This window comes from Aulonocara sp. 'chitande type north' Nkhata Bay, linkage group LG7 (genome assembly GCF_057382095.1).
Source record: "Aulonocara sp. 'chitande type north' Nkhata Bay isolate Kocher_YH1m ecotype deep benthic linkage group LG7, A_spYH_male_GT1.1, whole genome shotgun sequence".
NCBI classification, from domain to species: domain Eukaryota; kingdom Metazoa; phylum Chordata; class Actinopteri; order Cichliformes; family Cichlidae; genus Aulonocara; species Aulonocara sp. 'chitande type north' Nkhata Bay.
The window spans coordinates 40,136,087-40,151,453 of record NC_141350.1 but is presented as its reverse complement, the minus strand read 5'-3'; the positions used below and the strand labels follow the sequence as shown (position 1 = coordinate 40,151,453).

Sequence of the window (15,367 nt, the reverse complement as noted above, 5' to 3'; positions counted from 1 at the left end):
ATCCTCAGCATACACACATTTGAAATACTTACCCAGCCTTTAAAAGATCATACTTAATTTACTTTGTCTTTCTTGTAGTAACCCACGTTTTTTTCCTTGCACTGAAATCATAACAGTTTGTTTGACTTTCATGTATTCTTTGTCCTCAGGCTTACCCAGAGTACTTGATCACCTACCAGATTGTGAAGCCAGAGAGTCTGGCCACGCCTGCTGCCACTGCTGAGCAAAAGTCCTAAAGCACAGCTGGGTGCCAAGTTAGCCAGACTGTAGTGGACAAATCTCTAAGAGGACCAGAACTGAACAGTAAGGAGTTTCAAAGCTGGGGGTGGGTGACACGAAGCATCGGCTGGCCAGGAGTCAGATGACCCTCAAACGTGGAAATAAGGAGGAAGAAGAGACGGTGTCTTTCAGTTTTTTGGGGTTGTAATACAGGTTCAGTCCAAAAGGAGCAGACAGTAATAATTAATCATTTGAGGAGAAAATGGAAACTGTTTCATCAGTATTAATGGAAGCTGTTTTTGCAGGCCCTGTGGCTTTGATCTCAAAGTGAAAGCAATTACCACAAAAAAAAAAATATCTAAAACAAACAAAAAGCTGTTTTGTTTTTTGGCACCTTTGCACTGCTCCTGTATTCTAGCCCCAGGCTTTAATGTGTTTTTTATATTATGTCCTCTTTTTGCTTTGCACACACACCCACAACATCAAAACAATGCTCCAACGCCACCTCCAGATGCATCGAGAGAACGGAAATTCAGCGCGTTTCTGTGTCGTCGCATTTTCACCAGAGGCCGATATAAAGGAGAAGCCACAGGAGGAGAATATGAAATGAGATGAAACGCAGAGAAGCAAGAGAATCGTTGATATCAAAAAGCAAATAAAGCTGCTGACGGGACCTGCTGCAGACTTTCCACTACAGTCCACACCGGGACCAACCACCACCTTACACCCGCAAGTCAGTCAGACCAAACCTGCTCGTTTCAGATCCGCAACATATCAAGCTCATACACTGAAAACCACATGCAGGCTCATCAAAATATAAAATTGGGATCTTAGCTCTCCGGGAAGTTAAGTTATAAGTGGCCAGAGGGGCCGATGGCGCGAAATGGCAGCCTTGCTTCTGTCAGTCTGCCCCAGGGCAGCTGTGGCTACAACCGTAGCTTGCCTCCACCAGTGTATGAATGCGAGAGTGAATGAATAGTGGCATTGTAAAGCGCTTTGGGTACCTTGAAAAGTGCTATATAAATCCATTATTATTATTATTATTATTATTATTATTATTATTATTATTATTATTATTATAAGAAGCATGACAGGCTGAGACACCTGTGACAAGCCAGCTAACCTAAACATACCTCTTATTTTTCTCAAATATGCCACCAAAAATCTCGTTTCAAGAACTGATTGCTGCCTTTGTAGTATCACAGGAAATTTGCAGTCGTTATAGGAACTGCATCCAGAACTGCCATGTTGTTTCAGCCCAGTTCTGATTAAAAACCAGTCTTAGAGCCATGAGGATCACAGACGATTAAGGCTATCATACGCATAAACTACTCTCACCTGCCAGTTTATTAGGCGCATCTAGCCAGTAAAAAGTGCTCAAATGAAATCCTGCTTTCTGTTACACCCACATTGTTTTATACCTTTAAGTGGTACTGTCATTTTTCTAGGAGCACCTGCTAACCTGCAAACTCAGTGTGTTGCAAACAGATTTGTGCATAAGCTTCATTTCCAGTTCATTTGGGTTAAACTTCACTCAGCATTCAATAACAAGACAGATAAAGGATGAATTTGTGTCTGCAAATGGCACGCTTGCTTTCTGCTGCTGTCCAGTTTTGTTATTTCAGTCACTGGAAAAGTTGAATGTATGCAGTAGAAGAGATGTGGCGTTCTTTAAAGTCTCACTTTAAGCAAGCGTGATGGTTTGGGTAATTTTGGTTTTGTTTTTTGTTTTTGTTTTTTTTTTTGGGGGGGGGGGGGTTCAGCTAATCACACAATACTACTGTCACTGAAGTATCTTAATGTCACTGACACGTTCCCACATGTGGTCATTTCAGTTCCTTTCCATTCCAACTTTTACTGTTGATGCCCTCTAGTGGTGAAACAGACAAATTGCCAGCTTGCAGTACTGTGTTGAAGGCTATCAGAGAGGCATTTATTTTTGATTTTGTTTAAAAGTACCGTTTCCCCCCCAATTTCAGGCAGTTCTTTGTTTGTTTGAAAGACTTCATGCTCCTCTGTTTACACTCCTCAAATGTGAAAGTGTCACTGTACTGTAAACTGTTTTCACACTTCAACCCTGAACTTTTTCTAGTCTACACTAGAGTGTCTGCTGCAGTTGGATTGGATATTAAGCGTGTATTTAACTTGCCGGCATGATGTCAGATTGCATCAATATGTGACTGGGGGCAGGGTGGAGGAGTTAGAGCCGGTGATCTTCCTGCCTCCTGCATACTCCACCCCAGGCAGCTGGCTGGCCTTAATCACATCACACAGAGCAGTTCCAGTAGTGAGGACACAACCGAACCTGATTGTGCTGATATTTTCTGGCATTCCTGTGTAGAAACAACTTAATGAGGCGTCAGCAGCTGGAGCCTGCAAAAAGAGTCTTTTTATATGATGATGATGAGGCTGATGGATACGTTTCATGTCAGGATGAAGTATGACGCTCATGACTAAACACCAACATGTTACCATTTCTCTCAGAAAGTACTATAAGCTCAAGGTTTTCCTTTTTTGTTTTTGTTTTTTAACTGCAATGACTACGTGTTTTTCTGTTAACGGGTCTTTATTTATAACCTTTAAATTCCCTATAGATCATGGGGAGGGACCACACATGAATGTAGCTGTATGCTTTTATTCACCTCTGGTCATGTCAGGTGAAACGCAGCAGGGCTGATGGTCTTTGAAATCGAATGCTTTTAATGAGACAGTTGGAGTGAAAGCACCGGGACGGTGATTCTAACCATTATGGAGTTCACCTCAATCAGGAGAGATGGTTCATGTCTCCTGACCTCTGTTAGTGGTAAATTTGAGGGTAAAACAAATGAATGTTAAAGTGGTCCTATTGTGCTTAATGCTGTTACAGTGCTGGATGGGCAAAGTTTCAAATAATGGAGGTCAACATATATGCAAGTAGGAGCGCAGAGCTTTGGTTATGAACAGAGAAGCTCCACCCACTGGCTGTATAAACCTTCTGTTAGTGAGGGGCTGCCAATCAGAAGAAAGGTTGCTTGGCTTGTTTTAGATGATGGATGAACTCAAGTGCTACACCTAGGCTCAATATAAGATCAATAAAATTACTTTGAACTGTCAATCACATGAGGTAACACTATTAAAGTCCAAGAATATAATAAAAATAAGCACAATAGGGCCACTTTTATTTCAGATTTTTCTATTTTTTTGACTTGCAAGCCTGAATTAACTCAGTTGAACTAAACACTGTAGCTGACCCTCAGAATAACAAATGAAACCTTTTTTGGGTGTCCTCTTTCAAGTTGTGACTTATTGACTAATTGATAGTGTAGGTAGGTTATCACAGTAGAAGAAATTATTTGTGTAACTGTGAATTGGGAAAATGAAAATGAAATGACTAAAAATGGGAAAAATTGAATGAGGAGATTGAAGAAAAGATGACTCAAGCAGAAATGAGGAAAACATTTCAAAAAACCTGAAATTAAACTGAAGTGAAAAGATGTTTTCAGTGGAGAATTGAGGTTGCTTCGCTGGAACAAAATGAAAGGCCCTCGTGTAAAGCCTGTTTTTTGTACTTCCACCAGAAGCTCAATTAAAGTTTGAGTGAGTGTCGGTAGTACAGTTTTTAGATAAAACGGCAGCATCGCTGTCTGCTGTCTTGGTACTGACCTCATTAAGGCCGGCAGATGTTAATTTATGATCAGAGGTCTGTGGGCATTGCTTGAAATTGGAATGTAAATAAACTAAATCCAGATGCACCTTTTAGCGGGTCTTTCATGATTAAATTTTAGTTTATTTTGCCCTCCTTTTTTATGTCATAACCTTTTGAATTTTAATTTTAGCTGGTCTCTGTTCAGTGACCAACCTTGCTGTAAATAGATTGGAGGGGGGAGCATCTCTTCAGTCAGTCAGGTGTTGTCTAGCTGTCTGAGCTGCCTTCTACCAGAAGCCACTGGTTTCATTATCATTTCATTCTGTTACATTTGCCCTCCTGTTGTACAGATGGTTGTACAGATGTGCTGCTGACCAGCTAACATGTGGAACAGAGAAACTCCTTCATGACTATACAGAAGAAAAATCCTTAATAAAAGAATTTAAAGTGTCCTTTTGTTTTTATTTCATTGTAATCTTGAGTTCAGTTAGATACTAAACTGCATGGTAACATAAATATCTAATTAGTCAATCACACGGCACCAACTTAGTGCATTTAGGTATGTAGACATGGTCAAGACGACCTGCTGAAGTTCAAACTTGGCAACAAAACGACTTTGTTGTTGTTGCTAGATTGACTGGTCTAAGTGCTGATTTTTCTCTAAATTTAACATGAACAATGCATGCAAATGAACGTTAGTATGAAAATATATATATTAAACATGCCAGATAATAACAAAACTGCTCATTTACATCTAGTTTCAGCGAAGATCACATAATGGTTTAATATCAGAGACACACAAATATACAGCAAAAAAGAAACGCAAATAACAAATCAGACAAAAAAAACTCAAGTGTGTGTTATTCCAGAATGGAAGGGTGGTTAAATAAGGATGGCAAAAAAAGTTATGTTGACTGGTGATTCTATGGATTTATTGTTTCTCATGTTAATGAACAAGTGTAGAAACATTCTAGCTGCATTGTCCATAAGGAAAGCTGAATTTGCCTAAAATTCTGTAGCTTTTTACTGTGACATTTAAATGTTATGGAGTCCAAAGTGAGCCCAAGATATTGGCGGAACACAGAGTGTCAACTCAGCCTAAGAAGAGAAAACTGAGGCTGTATTCACACAGGTTCATTAAAATGAGCTCATTGTCTCATTTCTTGAAAAAAAGACTTGACCGGACGTAAACTGGGAGTGGAGCTAACAAATCTGCAGCAACTTCATGATCCTATCATATCTTTATGGACCAAAATCTCTGAATGTTTCCAAAACAAAGAATGAAGGTAGGCGTGAAGGAACAAAAAAAAACAGGCCTGACCTGCCATTAATAAAGTGTCGAGTGCTGACACACCAGAACTGAGCACGATCTCTAAATCTCAAATGTTTCGAAGTTAAATCAACTTTGTATCATTTCTAAATCACCAAGAAAATAAGAAGAAAACAAGAATACTGATAAAAATACAGGCTTCAAAGTGGTAATTAGCTAAATGACTCATCACATCCACATTCATCATATTTACCCCCCCCAAAAAACCAAACCAACAACAACATTACCCAGAAAACTACTTGAGTTAAGGTCCTTCAAATTTGGGGAGTAAATACTTGGTACTATGGCTCTTTGAACATGGACTCTCAGGAGTGTAGCTCAAGCTAACATTAAATAATGAAACCCCCGAAACATTTGGATGTCTGATCTCTGAAGAAACCACAATTTTGCAACTTCTCCTACAAAAAGCACATACATTTCAAAGGTTTGTACTGTGAAAAGAGAGAACACCATCACATATTCTGGATGCAATACTGTCAGAAACTTTCTTAAAAAAAAAAAAAAAAAGTTCTTTTGGATTTGCTACCTGGAGTAACTTTTTTTTTTTTCCTTTTCAACCTTCAATGTCTGTAAAACTGTTCACCTGATCTGGACTCTTTGAACCTTGCAGTGGTAAATGTATCGTTTCAGACGAGATTTTGTGCAAATTAATATTTAATTTCTTTTTTTATTATTATTTTATCAGTGTGGCATTTATGGCTTTATGGCATTTTATTTGATGGGTCAAGCTTTAAAGGGTGAAAGAAAAAAATGTACCTTCCTTGTATACAAGAAGATGTAAATGAAACATCAGACCCCTTCTTTCAAAATTGTGATTTCTGCAGGCCTCCAAATATTTTAGGCAACTGAAGCATCCATCATTCTATGTTCAGCTGTGCCACAATCCTGAGGGTACCAGATATTCACCTATAAACATTTTGAAGGACCTAGGACAATTCATTTTTTTATTTAAAAAGATGTTAGAAAAATGTTTATAAACAGCCCTACCTTCATTTCTTGAGACATATTTAAGAAAATAAATTACAGTAATGAAAGAAGTGTATCTTTTTCCCCCTCCCGTTTTGTCACTTAAATCTGAGTCAGGGGGAAAGTGATGATCTGACATGGAGGGATCCTAAAGGCATGGCATCACAAATTCCTCATTTTGAACCTATGGGCTGTATCTGTCTGCAGGATGACTCCACATAAAAGAACGAAGTAGCCATCCTACTGCTTCAGACAGGACACTACTTGCATAATCAAGCTCAGAAAGACGGACACAGATTTGGCACGGCGGTTACGAGTGGCGCTCAGTCAGTGTGAAGGAGATTGCTCAGCGTCTGCCTCCATGGACAGAGTCCAAACAAAAGACCTTTCTTGCTCTTCAGCACAAAAACTGCAAATTAATACAAAAAGAAGCCTGGTGACTATTTGAAGCACAATCTTTTGGCAAATGGGGTCCAGCATTTTTGACGTGATCCTCCCCAAGACTGCCACAGTTAATGTTTAGGCCCAATGCTGAATCGCAGAGGTGAGAGTCACAGGATGTGAGCAGCTATTGTGCAAAATGAGAGGAAGAGAGGACTTTGAATGCCAGAGGACAAAAGAGATATTCCAAAAGGATAATGATCCAAAACATGCTGCCAAAATCACTATGACATCACCAAATATTCGCGTAACATCTATCATCATAAATAAAGGTCAATGTCAAAAGTATCGAAAAAGTCAATGATTTTTATCATACATAAGATCAGCTCAAAGGTGATAACATCTAGAAAGTGCAATAAAACTCAGCCACATAAACTATCACGCCTTTAAATGACAACAAAGTTGCATCAACATTATTGATCACCTGACATTTTATTGCAGGGCTGTTTCATTGGTAATAATTCAGAATCAGAATACTTTACAAATCCCAGAGGAATTTATGCACATTTCAATTTCAAAGTGCATACTGTATACCTCCCTAAAGCCCCAGCTGGATTATTTGTTTCACACTTATGTGCCACTGCACCATTTTACAGCCCGCTTTAATGAACGTAACACTAAATCAGAGTCCCAAACACAGACTGTATATAAAAGGTGGATGTGGGCACTGCGGTTTCTCGTGTAAAGTCATGCACACATTGCTTTGGAGTTGTCCACCATACTAGATGTGATACAACCATTGGTTGCCAGGGGAAAACTACATATTCCCTGATTGGTTGGCAGTGGTTCCTGGAGGTTGTAAAGTCAAGTTCAAGGTAAACGTTATTATCCCCAAGAGGCAATTTGTAGTACAGCCAGCTGCAAACATGCACACACTACCTAAAGTCAAACAGACACAAACATGCAAAAGCAACAACACAGCATTCTCATTCAAAACACCAATAGCAGCAGTGACAAAAGAATAAGTACTAGATCAGTGGCAATACATTTTTTAAAAAGTGTAAATGGAGAAGGTTCACCCTCCAAGTTAATGGTATGTTGTTAGTGACCACATGTGTGGAAAACCTCAATAAGAAGGTAAAGCCAATACAGAAGTGCTTTACACATGCATTTTTTTCTAATGGCCAGCAGGGGGCAAAAACAGTCTGGTTGTACAGAAGCCTGTTTAAATTGACCCCTACTTCTCACTTGACCTTTGACCTCAGTAAACAATTTTCTGGTGAGTGTTTGGGCTCAGTTGCTAGCTTCATGTCTGATGATCAAAATCCGGTCTTTATGTCTGACGTCACTAGCCGTGTCTGGGCCTAAACTCCGCTGCAGGTCCATAAATCAAACGATCACTATGGCATCACTGAGAGTTGAAAAACTGTCTAAAGTCTTTCGTCTTTAATAAAATGATCAGCGTTCTGCTCTACCAGGTGTAACAATTGAGTTTAACATCCAGGCATCCATGAAAACGGAATTTATGACATTTAACGGAGTTAGAAATTAGCAGGAAGTTAGCTCGCTAGCTTCTATCTAAATACAATATAGCATGTCCTGACTGCGGGGTTTTGGAAACAAATTCAAACTTAAAGCTCTTCTATCACTTCCAACATAAATGAAGACAGAAAACAAAACAGCAGTTACGTTTGTAGGGTTACTGAAGTTTGGCTAGCTGGTATATAACAATGTTCTACGTGGCCGCTAGTGACACAGCTATGTTAGCATAATATAAACAAGCTAACTTTTTTCCACTCTATAAAAGTTAACGTGAGGATTCCCAGGAACAAATTAACACCACAAAAACCATATTAAATGCAGACTACTGTAGGCCCAGAAGCAGGATTCGTCACGTCATCACTTAAAGACCAGATGAGATGATAAGCTCATCTGGTCAAGTCACTGTCACTGAGAGTGCAGTGTCCCTTTTTCTTGCAGTCAGATGTTTTCTCATCATATCTGGTTTCAAAATAACACAGCAACAGCCAAGATGTTGAGCTCAAGGCCTCATGCGGTCTTCAGAAACCAGTGGCTGACCATCATCTTTTATTTACAGTCTGTATACAATTGTATGTTCTTCCCTGAGATTAGGAAAGCTCCAATTCGCTTACTGTACTGATTTTACTTGTTTTCTGTATTAGGAGATAAACGACCATGGGGGGTTTAATCATTTGGCAGCATCAGTGTAAGTAGATAAGTAAGCACAGCAATTTATCAAGAAAATGTTCCTCGGGAAGGATAGCGAGAAAAAAAAGAATAATCACCAGTAACCCACACAGATAACAGTGAGAATCACCATTTATGTAATACTCCATCATCATTTGTGGTTAAGGTAAAACGCCAACACAGGGTTCAGACTGGAACCAGCTTAAGAGCACTCAGACTGTTGTGTAATATTAAAAATAAACCATTTCCACCTGTGCTCACACAGTGTAGTTAATAAGAGTACTTTTAAATGTTTTAAAATCAATAATTACTCTTGAAATGTAAATTTAAAAAAAAAAAAAAAAAAAAAAAGAGTACCTGAACACAAAACAAAGGGGTGAGCTGTTACTGTGATAGCAAACCATGCATTTTGGTAAACACACAAATGGTTTGTGCTGGATTTTATACTTGTAGCACAGCTTCTTAGCTTATCTAAATACACAAGGGCTACTGACATCAAGCTACTAGCTAATCACATGGCAGCCACTCAGCTCATTTAGACAATTAGACACGGTCAAGTGGACCCGCTGAAGTTCAAACTGAGCGTCAAAAAGGTAATTTAAGCAACTCTGAACGTGGCATGGTTGCTGGTGCCACACAGGCTGGTCTGAGTATTTTAAAAACTGCTAAACTACTACTGGGATTTTTCCTGCACAACCATCACTGGGGTTTTACAGGGAGTGATCCAAAAAAGAGAAAATAAGTACATTTGTTCATTATAGGACTTTTTAAGACAAGGAACAGTCACAAAGCACTTTACCGAGGTAGGCCTATCAATAAAAGCCAGAGCACAGCAAAGGCAAAATGGACACGCATGGACCGAGCAAAACACCACAAAGATTACCCAAATGCATCCATGGGTATGAAGAGAGAGAAGGGGTTAAATGGTTTGCAAAGGACAGTCTCCCGCAGTCTTCTGTTCCATGGAATAATAAGAAGGGCCCTATCTGAGTATCTGAGAACCCAGCTTAGTAAATAAGGTAGAGCATTAGGTGGGAGCTTCACCCCATAAGGCCATAAGAGTAAAAACCAAGATTTTAAATTGAACTCTAAATGTGACAGCCAGCCAGTGCAAAAGCTTTGAATGTGGGGTGATATGTGAAGATTTATGAGAATAAGTTAAAAGATTGGAGATCAGAGATAATTAATTAGATCAGACCTTCCCAAAGTGGAGGAACAGTAACTGCGTGTGTATGTGTAAGCGTGTAAAACCTGAAGATAGAGACAAAATACTGCTAATCTGAATATCTGCCATTCTGCAATTCATCTAATGTAAACAACAACTTGGCGCACGGCGTGAAAAAAGACACATACCTTTGACGTTGCGTGATGAACTCTGTATTCCTCGTCCACACATAAAGGCAAAAAAGGAGTTTTAAAAAATCTCGTTTTCAGTGATTCCAAACGCTGTTCACGTGTGGACGAAACAGCTGCGTTGTCAAAAATAGCCGTGTAGGTGTGGACGTAGCGTAAAAGAGTTAGTAGTTTATTTTCTTACTACCTGTAATTTATTGCAGATTACTTGTATTTGCTTAATTGTTTACTAAATGTTTTGAGGTGTGAAATAAACCGCAATGGAGAAAAATAAGGGTGTGTGTGGTTGGAGGATGTGTTTGTGCGTGCATGCGCGTGTGTGTGTGTGTGTGCGCGGGGGTGGGGGTGGCGCGAACATTTTTCTTGTAAAATAAAGGGGGGGCCAGCAAACAAAGTTTGGGAACCACTGAATTAGATGCTTTAGATAGATGGGAAAACAGTCCACTACGATAATCCAAGCGTGTTCGCTTTTTGAGACAACGGTCCTGAGTTTAGTTATATTTCTTACATGAAAAAAGCAAAAACAAAACAAGAGCAGGTCAGAAGGTTGATGTGAGGATCAAATCTTAAAGACTGATTGAAAATAATCCCAGGGTTCTGCACATTAGCTTTTATGTTCGGTGAACAGGAAAAAAGCCCAAACGTTGTCTGATTTGGGCAGTAATGCTCTCAGGGACAATAATTAGATAGTACTGTCTTTTCTGAGTTAAGCTGAAAAAAGTTATAGGCCGAGCTTATAGACCAACAGGTATCAGGCCTAACATTGGTCCAAAGGAAATTGCATTATTTGACAGGGTTTTCGTGGAGTGATTGGAACCATTAAATGTCTAACCTTTGAGGTCTGATTGTATATATTTTGTATAGATGGGTACTAGTCCCAGCAGTTTTACCTCCATAACCTGTTTGTGTCCCGTCACTGGTTCATAATCTTTCACAGTGTACTGCATCCCGTCAGTGTGAATCAGTGTTTTTAGCAGTAGGTGGCACTGCAAGATCATTTTCACACCAGTTGAACAAGTGAAGGGGTAAACAATGAAGAATACAGGCAGCTCTCATTTATTGCTCTCATTTTTTATACATTTAGACAAGTTTACTGACTAAACTTGATCTGAGTTTAACTGATCCTCATCATGTCTCATTAACAGAAGAATTTAAACACCATGGCAGTAACAATGGACTGTATCACATTAGATTTACAAGAACCTACTAATGTTCTGGTTCCCTTTCACTTTCTCACTCTAATAGTTTAAAGCAAGTTTAGAGGTTCAACAGTGTCATCAATATGTGTTTATGACAATTAGTTACTGATATCACCCCTTTGCTAAGTCATTGCTGCCCTTACACCTGTGTATATGCATTCATTCCTGTTCTTACATACTCTAGAGTGCTTCCCAACTTTTTTCATCTGACCAACATCTAAAGCCCTCTGGAATCAAAAATCCCTTCATCAACACCCTCTTTCATGTTCAGATGTGTTCATTTGAGCCCATTTTAAAGCGTTTTGCTTTTGCTCTTAATGGTTTTCATTTAGCATAATCAGTCAGTGTCACTGAACCTTCTCGGTCATTTAGCCGTAACCACTGGCAACCATTTGTCCACTAATGACTTACTACTAGATTTAACAGCTATGCATTCAGTTAAATGTATATAGCACCACATAACAACAACAACAAGTCGAGGTGCTTTATGCAATAATAGAGAGAAAACCCCAATAATCAGACGACCCCCTGTGAGCAAGCGCTTGCCAGCTGTGGGAAAGTACTGATATGGCACCATGAGGTCTTTAATGATACGATGGAGCCTGGTTATTCAAGACCTTGTATGTAGGGAGAAGGATTTTCAATTTCATTTTGAATTTAACAGTGAAGAAAAGACAGCATGTGAGAAATATGCTCTCGCTTTCTAGTGCCTGTCAGTAATCTCGCTGCAGCATTTCGGATTAACTGAAAGGTAAGCCTGATAAAAGTCCAGTCCAATCTAGAAGTAATAAATGCTTGAACTAGATTTTTTAGCATCACTCTGAGAAAGGATGTTTTCTAATTTTAGAGATATTCCACAAATGCAGGAAAGTAGTCCTACATATTCGTTTGATATGTGTACTAAAGGAATTATGCTTGTCAAAAATGACTCCAACGTTCCTCATGTTCAAAGTAATCTCCATGTGCACCTTTCAACCTCTTAGTGGAAATCTCAATATGCCCCCTGGCACCAACATGAGCTGTCTTGCCCATCCAGGCAGTGGAAAAAGATCATCTCTAACGTCGGATTTGGTGGGCAGCCCACCTCCAAAGTCTTCCACTGCCCACCGTCTCAATACGCCGAGGCTGAAGAAACTGACTGCTCTGTCTCCATGAACACACCAATGAGTCAATATGTTGTTCAGGGCATTTTCTGTGTGTGAGTCTCTCTCCCTCCCTGTTTGGCTAACAAGTCTCTTAAAAATAAGCAATTAAAAAACTCCTGTGTTTTTAGTATGAGAGTTCAGATCATTCTCTTTGACTGTTCACAGCCGGACTTTACAATCTCATCTGAAAACTGCTCGTTTTGATCGCAAAGCTGTGTTCTCGTCACCAGAAATGATCCTTCACACAAAATTTGCTGATGTTTCCTCTCTGAACAAGCGTGAAGGGCCGTGGTGAAATCGCAGAGCTAAACACTGTCGGGACAGGACGCAGAAGTTGACTTCAAATGTGAGATCAGTCAAACACATGAAAATATTTTGACGGCTCCTTTTTTTCTATTTTTTAAAATCATCTGTAAATTTGCTTTTACATGCCTGTTTCTACTTTTTATCCATTATTTTTAATCAAGTTTTAACTTTTCTGCTCAAGCCTGTTCCGGTCCACTTAATTCCTAGATTACATTATAATTTCTGCCTTTTCTGAACACTAATTAACTAAGATAATCTCTCAACCTGCATCCTCTGGAGTATAACCTTTGGGTGGGAATTAACACACTAAAATGCCAAGTACAGTAAGGTTGTTATAATTAACCTAAACTAAAAACTAAAACTAGATGTGAAAAAGCATTTTACCCATGTAAAATATTTATAAAACTACAGTTTGGGGAAAACTAATTATATATTTCCTCTATTTTAAATTTTTTTTAAATTAGTTTTCAGTTTTAGTATTGCTAATTTGGTCGAATTTATAATCCCAATTTGCCTTATGAAGCTCTGATGGACATGTTTTCAAGTCAAAGTCAAAATGAAATAAAAATGAAAACCAACTACAAAATATAAAACACAAACCAATAATAAATTTCACCATAAGCTGCTACAAATGCTAAGTGGCAAATTGTATGCTTTAATAGATTGGAGATTATAGTAGTCAATCCCATCATTAAAAAACCCACAAAACTTTAATTAAGAACATTATTTATTCAACAGTGAAGCTTCAGTAATAAATAAATGCACAGATCATTTATTCCACAATAAAACCAAAGGAAATTTGTTTTGCTTTATATATGAGGATTGATATTGCCATTATGAGTGAACAGCACTGACCAGAGACAATCAAGACGAGACACTTAACACAGAGAGGCGTACAGACAGACAGATGTGTATGGATTACACAGATGTGTACAAAGTATTGCATTTTTCACTGATTGGCTGTTTTCTTTCTCTCTCTCTTTCTCTCTCTTCACAGTCTAGTCAGTTGAGCATCGCCATGACGTGCAAATCAGTCAAAGATTACAAATACAGTATTGCATCATTTCAAAGTGCTACAGAGATAAGTGTCGACAATCTTTTGAAACAGTCCAAATTTTCTTTTTTTTTTTGGTTTCTTCTGGTGAATGTAGTTGGATTTGGATTTTTTTTTGCCTTTGCTTGTCTGGCACAGTGTAGAGCTCAGCCTGGTCAGAAGCAAACATAATATAAAATATTATCTCAAATTGTGATATAATAAAGCTCAAATTTTTTTAAAAAAAGAGGTAAATTTTATGTTTATTATAAAATATATAAATAAATCAAACGAATAAGTAATTTTTTAAAAACCTGGATTCTACTTTTTATGATCTTCAATGGTGAGTGGAAAAAGCACCCATGGTTTAATGTCCTACCTTTAACATTTCTCCCATTGTCATCATTGTGTTGTCCATTCAAGCATGTTTGCGTGTTTTCGTGGATTGGGAAATCTTTTGCACATATAAATCTACTTGTGTGTTTTTGTGTGTGTGCTTGTGTGAGTCTGGCAAATGATGAACGGAGACAGTTTTGCTCTTTCGATGCTGCGGCGTAAGAGTGAACAGAAAACAATGCTCCACTGGCAAATCCATAGGATACCCTTGTGAACAAGGCACAAACATCTCAAAGGACCATTTGGTGATGATGCACATTTTAGCCTGTTATATAAACAAACGACAGCTTCCCAAAATACCTCATATGAGGCGGTGTTCGCTTTATTTCAGTACTCTATAAAAAAAAATACTGAGAAGATTCGAAGCCAGTGTCTTGTGTATGTTTTGGAACATTATCAGTAGTAAAAAATTCATGACAAATGATGGTTTAAAAAAGTACAAAACCACCACGATGGCCCTTTAAATGTCTGTCGTCCAAAACTACTATGCTCTAAAATCTGCACTCTGATCTAAAAGGAGACTCCAGGAAATTTGGAAGATGTTGCCACAAAATGTCCCAAAAAGCGTGTATGTATGACACCAGTAGAGGGGTTTCCCCAGTCTATTGACACAGACCCTGGCCTATTCATTTATTTGGCATCTTATTACATTTATTTAGCCTCTCCAGTGTTAAGATAAAGGGCGGATGAGGGGGGTGGGGGCAGACGGGAGAGGGCGAGATGAGAGAGGAGAAGGATGGAAGGAGTGGGCAATATAAAAGGATGAAAAGGAAAGGAGAGGAAGGTGTGGGGAGGGGGAGAGACAGGGAGAGGAAGAGGACGTATGAAAGACAGGAAGCTCCGGCCGGAACGCCGGCAGAGCACCTGTCACTGAAGAGGCTCCTGCTTTCTATCACCGTCTCCTCCCCTCGTTTTTTTCATCTATCTCTTTTGTCTGGCAGAAGGAGGGACACCCAAAGGGGGAAAGAGCGGGTGCTTAAAATTCTTCCTTCCTTCCTGTGTCCATCTCCTCTCCTAAAGACCTGTCGTCTCCATAGCAACAGACCCTGTCTTCATACTGAGCTTATTCAGTTGGCAGTCATGAATGTGTGTGTGTGTGGGAGAGACGTAGAGAGAGGGGCAGAAAAAGAGAGAGAAAGACAGTTTTGCTGCTGTTCATGCCTCTCTGTGTCAGGGTTGTGTGTCAGTGTGCCTCTGTCGGCGTGA

The 15,367-nt window shown here is 39.1% G+C and overlaps 1 protein-coding gene across 1 annotated transcript in view; it reads left to right on the top strand.

The window, feature by feature from the left end:
- tnksa (tankyrase, TRF1-interacting ankyrin-related ADP-ribose polymerase a) overlaps positions 1–4,290 on the top strand; it is a 113,688-nt gene extending 109,398 nt beyond the window's left edge. The window contains exon 29 of the mRNA XM_086300368.1: positions 150–4,290. Within this exon, the coding sequence (XP_086156494.1) occupies positions 150–236 (87 nt within the window). The 3' untranslated portion in view covers positions 237–4,290. The remainder of the gene's footprint in view (positions 1–149) is intronic.
- The last annotated feature ends 11,077 nt before the right edge of the window (positions 4,291–15,367 follow it).